This window comes from Electrophorus electricus, chromosome 11, assembly GCF_041902795.1.
Source record: "Electrophorus electricus isolate QZ-2024a chromosome 11, ASM4190279v1, whole genome shotgun sequence".
NCBI classification, from domain to species: domain Eukaryota; kingdom Metazoa; phylum Chordata; class Actinopteri; order Gymnotiformes; family Gymnotidae; genus Electrophorus; species Electrophorus electricus.
In genome coordinates this window covers 22,209,048-22,224,440 of record NC_137507.1, presented here as the reverse complement: position 1 = coordinate 22,224,440, position 15,393 = coordinate 22,209,048, and the positions used below count along the sequence as shown (strand labels likewise).

Here is a 15,393-nt window from a genome sequence, read left to right as displayed (position 1 = left end):
TATGCAACAATGATTGTTCTGTCACAGCATAATCCACAAAAATACAGTATCGCCTGCAGGTGACCGTCGCTCCTAGGCAATCGGCTCTTCTTTCCGTCGCAAGGCTGAAAACCTCTTCAGCTACGGTTGCAAACTTTTGAACTTCTTGGTGCGATGATGGGCGGATCTTAAAGATCTTTTGGAGACTGTTGATTTGCTAAAAAGAAGATTTTCCCGTGTCAGTTCCTTTCACTCGTGGGTCAGATTTACTCCTGTCCAGCCCTCTTGACGGCTAGCCTCTTAGGGGACCGCACGGTTTCCAGTTTTTCATGAAAACCCACACACCTCCTGTCTGAGGGCTGGGCGAAGGGATTGAGGAGTAAAGGTTCACGGATTTTTTCCCAGAAGAAACTAATTAACTTTTTCCTCACTTATGGCAATACAAAAATAAATAAATATTTTGGATTGAGGAAAGGAAAGAGTCTTGAAACAAGTTGCCCGATTTGTTCACAGCGGTGGGCACCGAACATGGATATACAAAGGTGGTCATCAAGGTGGAAAACGAAAAAGTGGCTGTGGAATTGCTATGTACCGACTTTCATCACTATAACGTTCGTCCTACAAGCGGCAAATGTGAGAGCGGGTAAGGAAATTGTGTCCAGGTCTTGTGTTCCACTCACACAGTAGCTTCAGGGCATCCTCGCAATTCTGTGATGACAGCAGACCTGCTGTTCTCCTCTCTGCTCCGGAATCAAGTCTGCATCCGTGGAACCTCGAACGTGCATGTATTTTTTTTTATTTTTTTTTTTACATTAGTAGCAAACGAGTAAACGAAGGCAGCAGAATTTCATTAGACTGCACATGTCAGGTTTTAAATCTCCTTCCCAGTGGCCCTGAATTCCGTTACTCGGCCACAACTATTAACCGCGGCGGCTGAGACGCTGATATGAAGCTGGGCTAGGAACTCTTTTGTTCGCTTTATACGGGTTTACCAAGACAAAAATTCTTTGTGTGTGTAAGTGTCGTTTAAGGTGTGAGGTTAGAGGGAACTTTAATGCTGAGTTTGGATTTGGATGCTACAACTGTGCGGGCCTTGTAATATTTATAGGCACATAATCCAACTGTTGCTTTTGTTGCTCCAGAAAAATGACTGTTAGTTATTTATAGGACTGAAGAAAAGTTCGCTTATCCTAATTCAAGGTGATACAATAATTACCAAATAACAGTCGACTAATCGAATGTATTAATATCAGTTAACGTAGCATATTCAGTTTCACTGTGCTGTTGAACTGAGATGTTTGCCGGGCTGGCGAAGTTCTCTCGTGCGCATTGCAGTCCCTATTATGCGCGTGTGGGGCACTCGTGTGCCCGCTGCCACATTCAGAAGATCCTCAGCTCAGAGAAGAGCACCATTTCTCCACACTACCCTGGTTCCCACTGAAGGCCCATAAGGGGCGTTGATGGAGAACCTAACCAGTGTATTTTAACACTGAATATATAATCCCCTATTTATCCATTATATTTCTATCTTTCTATTCTACCTGTTCAAGAAGTGACATTATTCTTTTGCTACCATGTTGGTAATTTTAAAGTTTAGTTCATTAATTTGACCAAATGTATATATTAATACAGTTATTCTAAATTCATAAATGGAAATTCCACAGGGCCTTTTCCTTCTTTGGTTAAAACTAGATTTTATCTGGGTTTTAAAAAACAGGGTATACCTAATTTAATTAACCTTTTAATTAACCTGTTTAAGTAACATTATCATGTCATCCTTTTTGAAATCCTATATTCCAGATGTAGACCACCTTGAGGTTAAAATGGTGGCACAATAATCTGTAATGGTGGTGCAATAATCACAATAAGATGCAAGGCTGCCCTAAAGAGGATTGTACATTTATTAGGGTGGAGTGGGGTCTGTTTTGTAATGTGATAGCCTTGAGATGGAGATTAGTAGCCAAAAGTTCATGTTAGATGTTGCTTACATGAGTCACAAGATTCACGTAAAGACTGGCCCTGCCCAATAGGATTAACCACCACCAGAGCAGGTGATGCTAGCTTTGATGATGCACCACAGTTCATGCAGGGTTGATGACACAGTCAATGTAAGACATGGCTGTGAAAAAAACTATTAATGGGGTTACATGACATCAGTTCTTGTGATATATAACCCAAAATTGGGTGAAGATTTATGCATTGAACATAGTATTAACAAAAAACATGTTGTCATGTGTGTATAGACATGTCCTGTTCTATATGCATTATAGTCCTAGATGCACACTATTTCAGTCCACTGAATTCTAGAAGGTTTGCTTAATTTCAGCTAAAGGGAAATCTGAATGTTTCTGAAGTTTTCCCTCAGCTATTAGTAAGCATTGTTGTTGCCTTTTGTAATATATGAAAGAGGACTTGTGCATCTGCAAGGCTACACTGCCAAGGGTACAGATAGCTCAAAGGCAACATAAAGCATGGGAATATTCCTTCAACTCTGAAGAGAAAACAATTTGTGTACAAATTGTACAAAAATATATACTTTTTTAATTTCCAGAATTTTCAGTGCTTGTGCTATTCCCTCTCCAAGAAGAATTCTCTACCATGTTTGATATAAAAAAAAGAATTAAAAGTATAGGCTAATGGAAGCCAAACAGCAGCAGTGCAATTTCAGACCCTCAATGCGCTTGAAGGATAATCCATACTTTAATAGATTTGGAATATTATAGTTTTTGTTGAGCTTCTGTAAGCGCAGCCTTCCAGAGCTGGCCTATTCTTCACATCTGGAATATATGAGGCTTTTAGGTATGCAGCATCAGTGAAAAGCATTCTAAATTACACAAAGAGACCTTTAGTTCATGCTGCAGAATAGAAAAAACAGCAGCACAGCCTTCTCTACAAAACTCAGAAGAGTTACAGACTATTGATTTCCCCATTTCAAGGGTGTGGACAACTATTAGTCCAGTTCTTTTAAAACTCTTTTTTTTAATAGATGATAATTAGTGGATCATCTGTTTTTAAGCACTTGGGGGTTTTCTGTAAGTGGAAACTTTCAGGAGAGTAATGAGTATGGGTAAAGCCCATCACATCAGTTACAAAGACATGGTCATCAAGAACACAGCAATATTACGGCATCTGAGCTTATCTCTTACAGGATTTTTCAGTGTCTTAAAAAACATATGAAAATTCATAACTTTTTACAGTCATTTACATCATTGACACCTTCACAATTTAATTTTTTTCAGCTCTATAAATTGTGGTATAAATTTGTATGCACTTGGACTGTAATGGAAAAAACCCCCAACATAGTTTATCTTGTGCCATATTGATATTTGACTGCTGAATGGTGTGTGGACATGTTTCGTGGAGTGTATCATGCAAGGGCTCTAATGGTTTCAGTATGTTCACTAACCCAGCAGTGTTCCCCACCTCCCAAACCCCACCCCCACCTGGCCATTTAAGTGGAACAGGAAATGTGAGACCAGCACTTCCTGCTTATCCCAGCCATATGGTAAATCCAGGACTGGGAAAACCCACAGTATACCACCCTATATTTTAAGGTAAAGTTAGTTTGTGAGTAGGTAGCTATTCTAGCTGGTAACAGCCTAAAAGTTTTTTATGTTTTTTTTTTTTTTTCAGTTTCCTAGGTACATTTTACCTGCTATCACATCCAACATATACAGTACTTTGTTTTTGGTCCATGGATTTTGAACATATTTTACTACTACTAAACCATTAGTAGCATTTTTTGTTAGTAATGGTCTGTGCTATGTGGCTGATCTAGTGGAAGTTTCAAGGTCTTATTTTTTCCCTGAAGTACTTTCCCAAGCCTCTGTTTGAGTTCCAGATGAATGGAATTGGGGGGAAACAGACCCTTTGTGGTGTCAAACAGTTGAAAAAATAAAAACCCACTAAGGTTTCCTATAAATCAGTTCTGCCAATGCTGAACTTTCAAGAAAATAAGAGACAGGTCTCGTCAGCAGGGATGCAGTTCATTGTGTGTAGAAACGTCCTTTCAGATAGTTGGAAAGTAGACCCAAATGCCCAAGGTGCGATATCTCATGTCCCTTTTACCCAAAACAACTCAAAATTATGACTGAGCACAAGTTAAGGGCCTTGCTCAGGAGCCCAACAGCAGCAGGGCTTGAGCCAGCAAGCTTCCAATTATAAATCAAGTACTTTAACCACTGAGCTACCACTGCTTACACTGTATTCCTTCAACTCCCTGGCTTACTCCATTAGGCTCTCTAAGGAATTTGTTTGTCATTGGGCCTCAGAGACATTTACTAATACTTATGTAAGGCAGCCTGACATATTGACTGATATCTGTGGTGAGTCCAGTTTATTTCACCATGAGCCAGAGATACTCTGGTACATGATTATCTTTCTGACCTCATGTAACACTCCATTCATCAGGTTTGACAGAGATCTTAGCTTTCTTCTTTCTAGAAGCACCCAAGATGAGCCCTGAAACTTTTAAGAAAGGCAGTACGTCAGTATGACATTACATGGCTACTCGCAACCAGCTTTTACTGGAAAGTCCTATATTAATCATCCTGTGAATGCCTCCAATTTACTGTTGTAGCAGTTTGATTGAAGAGTTGCAAGCTGTCTGAAACACTCTATAGTGCTGGGGCAAGCAGGATGAAAGAGCTGGCAGACGTGACTTGAACATGGGCAGTAACTACAGTTCTACAGATCCTGACAGACTGCTTGTAAAACTCACAGCCTGCTGTGCCTCCATAGATGCAATGGGGCAATGAGCAGCCCCAGCACAGGCCACTCCTGGCCTGTTGGCCTTCGCCAATGGACCTGGTGGCCGGCTGCTCAGCCCAGCTTGGGGCTTCATCATGTCTTTAAGCTCAACTCAGGTTTCTTGTAAAACACCAATTGCCCTATTTGGCATGTGATAAAAGCACATGGCAGTTACAGCAGGTATACAGTGGCCGGAAATCAGGCATAGTTAAACCATTAATCATCGTTAGAGCTCTTAGGGGGAAAAATGGCAGCATCTGGTATCAACAAGCATAAGTTGTTTGTTTACACTAGCTGTCCAGTCAGCAGAATTAAACTCTTAGATGTCTTTACTTGTAATGTGTGGTAATTGCTCACTAACAGTGTGCAGTACAACTGCTGTTGCAGCTACTTCAAGCATTCAAGTCTAAGTGTCTGTAGATTTAGAGCTAGCTTCAGGTTATTAAGAAGTTTAGATTTCTCAGATTTGTTGAGTACTTGCATGCCAAAAAAAAGTTTCACTGAAAGCTCCATTAGTTTGATTATACTTCTACTTGCCAGTACTTCTGTTGTGACTATAACTGATTAAGTAGATGACATTACTTAGGAGCAGAAAGAGCCTTCAGTTAAATGCCTTTGGGTAATTATGCTGAGAAGAAAAGACTGTTTATTCTCCTGCATGAAATGAATGTGATGAACACAGTTACGAATTGGCAGCCACCGTGACAATAACATCCAAACTCTTCCTCTTCACAGCAGAACCAGTGGATGTGCTCAAGATTTTAGACTTTCACAGCTCTCCGGGCGGAGTGAAGCAAACGCAGGGATTCTGCGCCATACGCAGGGGATCCAAGCCAGACGTAGCCTACAGAGTGGGGAAGCAGGCCCAGCTTAGCACACCCACTAAGCAGCTCTTCCCAGGTAATCACCTGGCTCTCATCTGGGTCACCCTTCTACATCAGTCACTACACCACAACTGCTCTTTATCATGGAGAAAGCCATAAACCAATACTACATGTTATACGTCAGTCTGGGTTCACCATGCAATGTTTCATTTTTCTCTAGAAAACATGGTTTAAGTCAGCTGCACTTTAAATGGGTTTTAATTGTACTGCTCCACTTGCCTGTTACTCATGAAAGAAAGATTTATTGTTTTGGCAAACATGGGAGATGGAAAATTCTTTGATAATGTTTTTGCTTTGACTATAAAAACTACTGCCCACAAAATAATCAATGATGAAGGAGACTTTAATACAAATTAAGGTAAGCTGATTGTGAAGACCATGTGTACTGTTGTTAGCCATCCAATAGCATCCTGTTCAGCTTATTGACATGAGGAGCATTTTTCTTTGTTCCTCTTTAACTCTCCCCTATATTTATTGTCATTGCCTTGGTTATGTTGATCGTCGTTCACTTTCATTATTATGGCAGGATATGCACATTTACTATAAGCAGTCTCATTATCTAAGGAGTCCCAGTCTGCGTGATTTGGGTACCTCCCAAATTGGCCAGACTGCAAAAGAAAATCAAATCACAAAATAGCAGGAGTTTAAATTAACAATTAGATATCTTTGATTTTTGTCCAAAATCCAAAAACAGGATTCCTATAGTTTTAAAACCAGAAATTTCAGCGAATTAATATTTTTAGACAGTGGGTGTGTTCAAAGTAGAAGGAGAGCCAACTGCCATGTAGCCTTTCTCATGGTTTCATACTCAGCAGGCCCTTCCCTGTTTTGCCACTTATGTCAGCAGTTCATGGTTAGATCTCTTCCACCATTGTAAACTTAATGTGGCAAGAGAAAGACAATTAAACTCTTATTCTTAGCTATTTCATTCCCAGAGGAGGGCATAAGTGTTAAGGGATAACTCTTTTCATATTATAGTGTATACTGTGCACAAAGTACTTCTTGTTTGGAACTTTTTATATAATCAGCTAAGGACAGATGCACACATTTTATTCCTTCTTATGTGTATGGAAAACCATGAACAGAAAGGCAACCACCTACTACAGTTACATCCAGCCCACAACACTATGTGTCTTGTATCTTCAGATGGAGTATTTCCTGAGGATTTCTCCATCCTTATGACTATCAAGCCCAAGGTTGGAATCCAGGCCTTCCTGCTGTCTGTTTACAATGAGCAGGGAATCCAGCAGTTAGGTGTGGAGGTTGGTCGCACCCCAGTCTTTCTTTATGAGGACCAGCATGGGAAGCCTGCACCCGAGGACTACCCCTTGTTCCGAACCATCAATTTAGCGGATGGCAAGTAAGTTCAGACACTAAGTTTACACCTGATGAGCTTAAAAGATGGATTTAATATTTTTTGGCCATTATAACTCTAAGCCTGCCATGGGGCCTCCTTGTGGTTCTCTTAGTCACAGTGTTTGACAAGAATTCTGCACTTTCTCTTGGTGTTTTGCAATTCTTCCAATATTGCATTTTGCTATGGATTTGGGGAAACTATGAGAGTCTATGCTGGAGCTTGTCTTGTGGTTCTTGGCTTCTGCTTTTATAGTCATTTCCAACCTATGGTTCCCCAGTGTTGAATAGTTTTATCCTGTGGTTGGACGGAGAGCATGTCGGGGGTGAGCTGGGGGCTTTGCATTAAGAGGTGACATTTTCAATTTCCACTGTATCATCATTTTTGATTTTGCTACTGAGATGGACATAATGCTGATGAGCCAGTGCTGGAAAATCTAACAGATAAGAATCAGTAATCTCATACTGTATATTTATAATGATGGGTGAGTGTGGGAACCCATTTATTTCTGACTGATTCTTTGAAGAGCGTTAACAGTTGAATGGAAAGTTCAGTCAGGACAAGATGCTGTCTGTTGCAACTGTATGACATTAGCACAATAGGGTAATGTAAAATCTACATACACTTAAGTCAAAAGTTGATACAAAAGAAGAGCCTAGTTAATGGACCTGTCAAATTTGGTGGGGAACTTTGACATATCTGTAAGTACTCAGCATTTTTGTGTGATCTATGGTCAGCAGTTTTGTGTGATCTCAGCCTGTTGGCATCTGCTCCTTCCAACACAGAGCTTGATTTAATCATGCAATTTTAGGCTGGTAAATCACTTATTCTGAAGTATTTCTCCAACATCTTTCAGTCTAAGAAAGCAAGTTTAATGCAAAGAAAAATTAATTAAATTGACTGCCTTATAAAATGGGTGTAATTGGTGCAATGTGAGTCCTAAACATAAAGCTTATTTGAAATAATTGAGACAGTCTCACTCTTGAGAAATTTTGAAGAGGAATCTCCCTCTCAAGTGATTTTGTTCAGAAACATTCTACACCACACTCACACCTAAATAAAGAGACATATGCTACAAAAAATGTCTCGTCATATTGAACAATTTGACTTTGTCCTCTCCTTTCACGTGGCTTATTCTGTGCTCTTTTACCCTGCAGATGGCATCGTGTGGCAATCAGTGTAGAGAAGAAGACTGTCACAATGATCATTGACTGTAAGAAAAAGGTCTCTAAGCCGCTGAGCAGAAGCAACAATGCAGTTATCAATACAGACGGCATCACAGTCTTTGGCACAAGGATCCTGGATGAGGAGGTCTTTGAGGTAGGGCTTAGCTGAGCAATACTCTAGATCTCTGAATGCTGTGGATGTGCTTTATGCATGTTTGGAGGGCATAATGCTGGGTTGTGACTCAGCAGGTTTCACAGAGCTGGACCATATGACAGTGTGACAGTGTTATGAAGACTCTTTGTAAAACATCAGAAAAAAAAGACTGTTCCCAGTCTCAGCCACAAGTGCATTCCACTAAAAAAAAACACACACACACACACACACACACACACACACACACACACACACACACACACACACACACACACACACACACACACACACACACAGCCAGTGTTAATTCAGTGTAAACAAGTAAAATGTTAATGCTTTCATATATAGATGCAGATCAGGTATTCTTAGTCTGTGGTTGGTTTAAATGCTTAATTCTTCAAAGGATATTTTGCTCTTGTGAAGGGAAAGCAGCATTGTCACAAGTCTACATGCTGGAAGGTAACTGGTGTGCTTTAGTGTCACACGGTGATTTTATGGTCTGAGGTCTTTCATTTTCAGTTGTATATTATATACCAGATAATGGCCCTTAAATCAGTTATGGGCTCAGCTCAGTTAAATGTTTAATTTTGATTTACTGCTGAAGAATTGATCATTGGATAATTCTAATCAATGCTGCCAGCACAGAAATATGTGTGTGATAATTGATGTTGTACTGGAGCATTTGGAATTTGATAGCTCATGGGTTGCACAGATCAAACTTTAGGCCATCTGAATTACAAACTTCAGGTCTGACCATAAACCGAAAAAGAATTTCCACCTGCTGTTGGCCAGTCTCAAACACCTTGTAAAAAGATGATTGCTGTAATGTTATGAATGCTCTAAACATTTCTAATACAATTGAGTCTGTGATAGGCAGATCAAATAATGGCTTTAGTAAGACAAAAAAAAAGTATTTAATGAAAATACAAAAACAGTAATATGCCTAAGAAACAATGCTTTAAGAAGGTGATGATTAAATCATGTCACTATGCTAAACTAAAAGCTGACCTATACACTGCATGCCATTGTGCAAGATAATGTCTTGCAAGTGCCTCTTTGATGTTTTATAAGAAAATTCTGCTAAATGTTTGTGTGCAGGTCAAAGCTGTCTTGGGGCATGAAACAGTCTCTCTCTCTGTGGTCTGCATGAACCAATGTTAGTTTGGGTTTAGTGACAGAGTTAAATCGTATAACGGTGGAGTAAATTTTCCTTGTTTAATAGCCCAATTTCAGAGGCTGTTAAGTATGCCATTCATACAATACACATCACTAGAATATCTCAAGTGTTCACACTCATGATGAAATGTGTTAATGGATGTGTTAAATATGACTGCAATTGCATAATGGATATTGTTTAAATTCTTAGGATGCTATAATTTTTGTTTTTGGAAAATGCCTTCTTGCACATCTGTATGCTTTGCTTTTCACATGTTCAGTAATTTCCCTCTTGAAATTCCTTTCAGATGTGGTCTGAATCTGTTGATAGTTGTTAGTGTATTTGTGCTCTAATGGAATTTGCAGTGTAGTAATGATAGCAAATGTGTTTGCCAAATCAGTAATAATTGATTAGGCTGCAGCCAAAGGCAAGCTCTGTTGCCAAGCAGGACAAGGTGTTGGCAAATATGGACAAGTAGAACTTCTTGTTATCACCTCCCATTTTAGAGCAATGAATAATTCATACACTGTTGTAAATGTCAAACTAGTAAATCAGTTAGCAAATTAAATCAGAGATGGCTGAGGCAGTGTTTAAACAATATGAAAATGTCAGACTGAATGGAAGGTAACCTGTATAACTGAAGGTCTAAACTGCTGTGAACTGAAACCAAGGATCATAAAGGAGGATTTACACACATACCTTCTGGTTGATGTGGGAATCCAGACAACAAACCTGTTACTTTCAGAAGCTGTATTCTCTCATTTTATTGGAGTTAGCACATATTGAAAATATATACAGTATGTATTATGGTCATTTGTCATGCGTGACATTAAATGCTTAAAAATGTCCTACCTTACCTCATAGTGTTTGATAATGCTGAAATTGCAGGTTTAGTGTTAATGTTTGTTATTTTTATGAAATGTACTTTGTGATGTGCATAAGCCCACCTGAAAGAATGTTTATTTAGTGCGATGGACCCATTTTGTTCTCCTGGTTGAGGAAATGTGCAGTCAGAACTGACATCTCACCTTGCTTGTGTGAAATCTGGAAGGGGCTTTAGGGACCAATAGCTTCCAGGCTAAGTCATACTGTCTCCCAGACCAGTGTCCCAACAAGACATGTTTTCTACCTAGTGCTTATGGAGCCTTGGAGCTAAATGTACAAGATGAACAGGACCAGAGATCACAGGGTCTGTACCCGTTCTTCTTGTTTTGGTCTTTGAGCCAAGATATGGAAGAAGTGATCATCGATGGCCATAAATCCTTAGGCGTCACCGAAGCTGCTCTGGCTTTCACAAAAGACTTATTGGAACATTTCCAGTGACATGTCAAATGAGGTGGAAGCAGAGTAAAGCGCTTGGGCTCCTGTGCTTCCAAGGATTGCTTGAAAAACCTCTCTGCTGGAAACAGCAAGTTTGCCCTAATCGATCTACATCATCTGTTTGACTTTTCAAGCCTCAGTGCACCACCTCATAACTAATAAGGCCAGTATCATATAAATTAAAAGATTTCCCAAAGGCTTGTTCTGTAGTCTTGCAGTATTTCAAAGTCTTGCATCATTTCCTTTCCATTGTCTTGTGTCATGGGAGTTCATTCATTTGTAGGAACCTGAAGCTGGTCCTTCTGTTTCTTTCTGTGTGCTCCATGGTGGCATATTGTGAGTTCCCAGCCTGTGCATACTGCATATGCAGGTGTGAGGTTAGAACTAGCCAAGTGGCAATGGCTGAAGGGAAAAAATGATCGGTGTGTGCTTTTGTCTTGACCAAGGCTCCACAACTGTTTAAGAGATACTGGGACCAGCCAGTATGAAAGCTACAGGAGATGCAGTTTCAATTCTCCCCCTGCCCCACTTCAGTTGAAAGAGTACAAAAGATTGATTTCTTCTTGATGTGCACAACAAAAAGAAATTGATACAGCAGAATGCCACATCTTGTTTTATCATTTCTACATGCATTTGTAAAACATACATGTTTTTGGCCAAATACCTTAAGTTTTTTATAGTGGAAAAGTTATGTTGTCATATATCTCCAATATACTCTTATGGAATGTTTCTTAATTCCATCTCTCATGGAATCAAACTCATTTGATAGTGGCCCATTTGATCACATTCCAGGTTTGGGGATATTTTTTCATCTTCCCTCACTCCACTTCAAATCCTCTTTAATCCAACAGTTGCCAAACGTCTTGGGAAGCTAAACCTGTAAAATGGACTGTTCATTAAATAATCATATATATTGACATTTCTCATATTTTCTCATATTATCTCCCTCTCTTTCTCTCTATCTCTCTCTCTCATACTCTCAACTTCCCTCTTTTTCAATTGACCCTTCTCTCCCAATACTCCAACTTGGCCTCAGCCCTTTGTTCATTTTGCCTGCTGCAAAATGTATTTTACAGTTTTACTGCTCCCAGTAGACTGATAAAGTAACAGGCCTCGCTGCACATTTGGAATGATGGCTGCTACTTGGAGAAAACCCGAGGAGCAAGAGAAGGGTACAGGGGGATAGGCCCTATTAGAGGCCCAGCTGTTCTGTGAAGTTTGATGGGAAAAAAAAGTCTGAACATGGTATGCCTCTCCTCTCACTACTTAGAAAGAAAGTTTATCCCAGCTGTCACCAAAAAGGCTGCATTTGATTAGAGTTGAAATAACATCTGGGGATCACTAAACCCCCTCGGATTTCATGACTTTCCTTACTATACCATCTTTGAAGATCACTTCTTGTCATTGTCTCTGAGAATTTGCGTTCTTGCTCTCTCTTTTATACTTCTGGTGCTGACGCAGGAGCCGCTAAGCTGGATATAGTGTCAAATGGCTGCCAGCCAGAATGAGATGGTCATAGGGGGCTATTCTGTGTGACTCTCCTTGGCAGGCATACAGTACAACTCAGCTAATATGTAACAACATTAGCTGATAATGTAAATGCATTACAAGAAACAAAGAAGGAAAAAGCAAGTCAGTAAAAAAACACAATTTTTGATGCAGAGGATGTGTTATTGCAGGTGTTGTGATGTCTGTGTTGCTGTGATGACTGTGGTGTTGTATTGTTGTGGTGCTGTGATGTCTGTGGTGTTGTGATATCTGTAGTGTCGTGTTGTGATGTGTGTGGTGTAGTGTCATCTGTGTGGTGTTGGCTATTGAAAGCTCATTGGCTACAGTTATAAAACAATCATAGGCTTAGTTGTCTAGAAAAGTCAGTGGAAAACGAAATGTTTCAACCAGTCATAATTTCTAACTGATCATCTTACCTTTAGATCTCCAGATGGAATTATAAGAAGCATGGAAACCTTTCAAGTCTCAAAGTATAGAGATTGTGAAAGGCAGGTCATGGTGAAAGCAGGAATACCCAGCATTCCTGAGCTTTTCATTAAATGTGTTAAAAGTGCTAATGGTGGTTCATAAACATCTTGAGACATGCTGTCCTCAGAGAAAGCAATCATGACAGGTACAATACTGTAGTCCTTGTCCATATTATTACATTCATAAGCATCATGAAAGGCAACAGACCAGCATGTTGACAAATATGATTATTATGATTAATATGCCTCAGTGATACCCTGCCACATTTTGAGCACCTAAACATATCAGAAAGGCTAATGAAGACATTCATGAAATTTTTTATTCTTAACCAACAATAAACATGGATAATTATGCCAGTTATTGAGGTCTATCCAAAAGCTCTATAGATATTCAATAAGTCGAATATAACATGTGTCAGTTGTAATAGGCTTACTCCCAGACTATTAAGGCTACTTTTAGAAAGCTTGTACACTGGTGATTAAGTTTGCTGTATATGATGCTAGCCATATCTGTGTCACTAACAGACAAGCACGCAGAAGTGAAAACTGATCTGTTCAGTGTTATGCTTCAGAGATTCTGAGAGCAGGCGGAAACCCCACAATGTGCAGCCTCTGTTTTCCCATATGTAGGAAATGATGTAGGTTTAAGGTAATTTATGAATGAACAAAGCGAGCTGTTTACTCAGTCTGTGTACAATCACTCCCTGGAGAACATTACTAATGTTGGTCTCCATTTTTCTAAGTAACTATAGCTGTGTTGTTTAATGCTTTCAGCAAGATGAATATTGTAAAAGAACTCTTCGACGTTGAGCCATCACTTCCTCTGATGAGCTGATTGTGTCTCTCTCTTTTTGTGGTTCTTAGGTTACTGAATCTAGTATTATCACCATCTGTGAAAAATATGCATTTGGAATAAATTCTGTGCACTGTGCTGCAAGGATAATGTAACAACGTAATGTAGGACTTTCTCTGTAAATTTATTGTTCAATGTTTCTGCTAAAGCCGTACAGTGAGCCGTGCTAACATGGCAATCTCAGTAGCGCACAAGATGTGCCAGACGTCTAGAAAAACATATATTCAGAGAAAATGAATGAGGTGGAGAGTGAGGGAAAGTGGGTTAGAGGTAAAAAAAAAAAAAAAAAGTTTGTTTTGGGTTTCCTCATGTGTATACGTGAATATTTACTTATCCAAAGCACCTGAGTGGTCTAAATGTTTGTGGTATATTTAATGAACATTAATATATTTTAATGATCTACTGTATGTATAATCTCCGTTATGTACACACAGGTGTGTGAGTTTATGCATGAATTTGATGTTTGTTGTACAGTGGTGTACCACAGACCTCCAGACATTATAAGGATACACTGCTTTATTCTCCTAGAAAACATAATTTTCATACCATAAAATGTATCCCTGAGGTTTAAACTCCTACAGATGCAGCCCCTGTAATTTAGTGTAATCTTGTCTGTTTGGATGATCTTTCACAGGCCACCCTGCTCGCCCGAAAACCTAGTCAACCGCGACGGGAACGAATCCGTCTATGTGCACATTTGATCGGGTTGTTATTTTACTTAATTAGATATTTAACAAGATTTATCATAGTACTAGCTTAACTGTCGTATCAGCACGAGTCACCTGAGGCATTCTGATATCTATGAGGCAACATTTAACATTCTTGGCGGAGACAGGCAGTTCCTGGACGAAAAGAATCATTGGTATTATAATGCACAGAGCCGAGTTAAAGTCGGGGCGGAGGTCTTCATCTCTAGTCTTCATGAAAAACAGACCACAGATATTCTGCGTGAGGAACGGGCGATGCTTATTTTTCTTACCATTCCCCGGCCGCTATAGCGGGGTTATTCTGTGAAATATGACTCGTCTTTGACCTTAGTGGGTAGAGAAGAGCGGCGCACAATAGCGCTTTTGAATAGTCTGCCGCCTCTTCCGACGTGTGTGCGCACGGGCGCTGGACCGAACGCTTGCTGACCCCGTCTTGTTTTCTCAGCTGAGAAGCACATTTGCATTCTTTCCTGTCCTCTGGGGAAAGACGGCCCGAACGGCTTATGACAGCCTCTTCCTGGTTCAAAACGCTAGAGATGCCGTCAGTGTTCCGCGGCTACTGCCAAAATTGGTATCACGCAAATTGATCTGCCCAGCCCGCAACCGCCCGTATCTGTTGAATACTATTTAAATTGACAAGGTTAGCAGTAAGCATTATAGATACCCTAGAGCGTACCGGTGTGGAATCTGTGATCTGTGTATAATTTGATCACAGGCTACCACCATATTGAAATGTTCTAAATTGCTTCTTCTGATGATAAAATGAAATGTATTTAAATCATGTTCAAAAATCTGTAATTTCCACTGTCGTGAGGGTTTCATCTAACATTATGTACTATGAGTACTGTTAGCCAAAGTCACAGCCGAAAGGGTTGTGCTTTTGAGTGCTGTAGTGATGTTACAATGGTGTCAAATATACATCGCAAGGGTTAAGTTCATGTTAGACATTTAGCTATGTGTGAGGAAAATAAATACAAAATTTGACTTTATATGTCTGTAACACAACCTGATAACTTTAGGCCCATCTTTATATTCGTGTCACAAAAACACTTACTGTTTTCTCCTAATTGATGCTTTCTCAGTGCACGATTACAG

At 39.7% G+C, this 15,393-nt stretch overlaps 1 protein-coding gene across 4 annotated transcripts in view; it reads left to right on the top strand.

The window, feature by feature from the left end:
* Window positions 1-249: 249 nt before the first annotated feature.
* col11a1b (collagen, type XI, alpha 1b) overlaps window positions 250-15,393 on the top strand; it is a 61,381-nt gene continuing 46,237 nt past the window's right edge. For 3 of the 4 annotated variants that reach the window (XR_014125959.1, XM_027031245.3, XM_035528311.2), the window contains exons 1-4: window positions 250-622; window positions 5,464-5,628; window positions 6,759-6,972; window positions 8,124-8,286. Coding sequence is in view for 3 of the 4 variants with exons in the window: in XM_027031245.3 (XP_026887046.3) it covers window positions 508-622; window positions 5,464-5,628; window positions 6,759-6,972; window positions 8,124-8,286 (657 nt within the window). In the remaining variant the exon portion in view is untranslated. The remainder of the gene's footprint in view (window positions 623-5,463; window positions 5,629-6,758; window positions 6,973-8,123; window positions 8,287-15,393) is intronic. The other variant, XM_081723133.1, reaches the window with a different exon arrangement.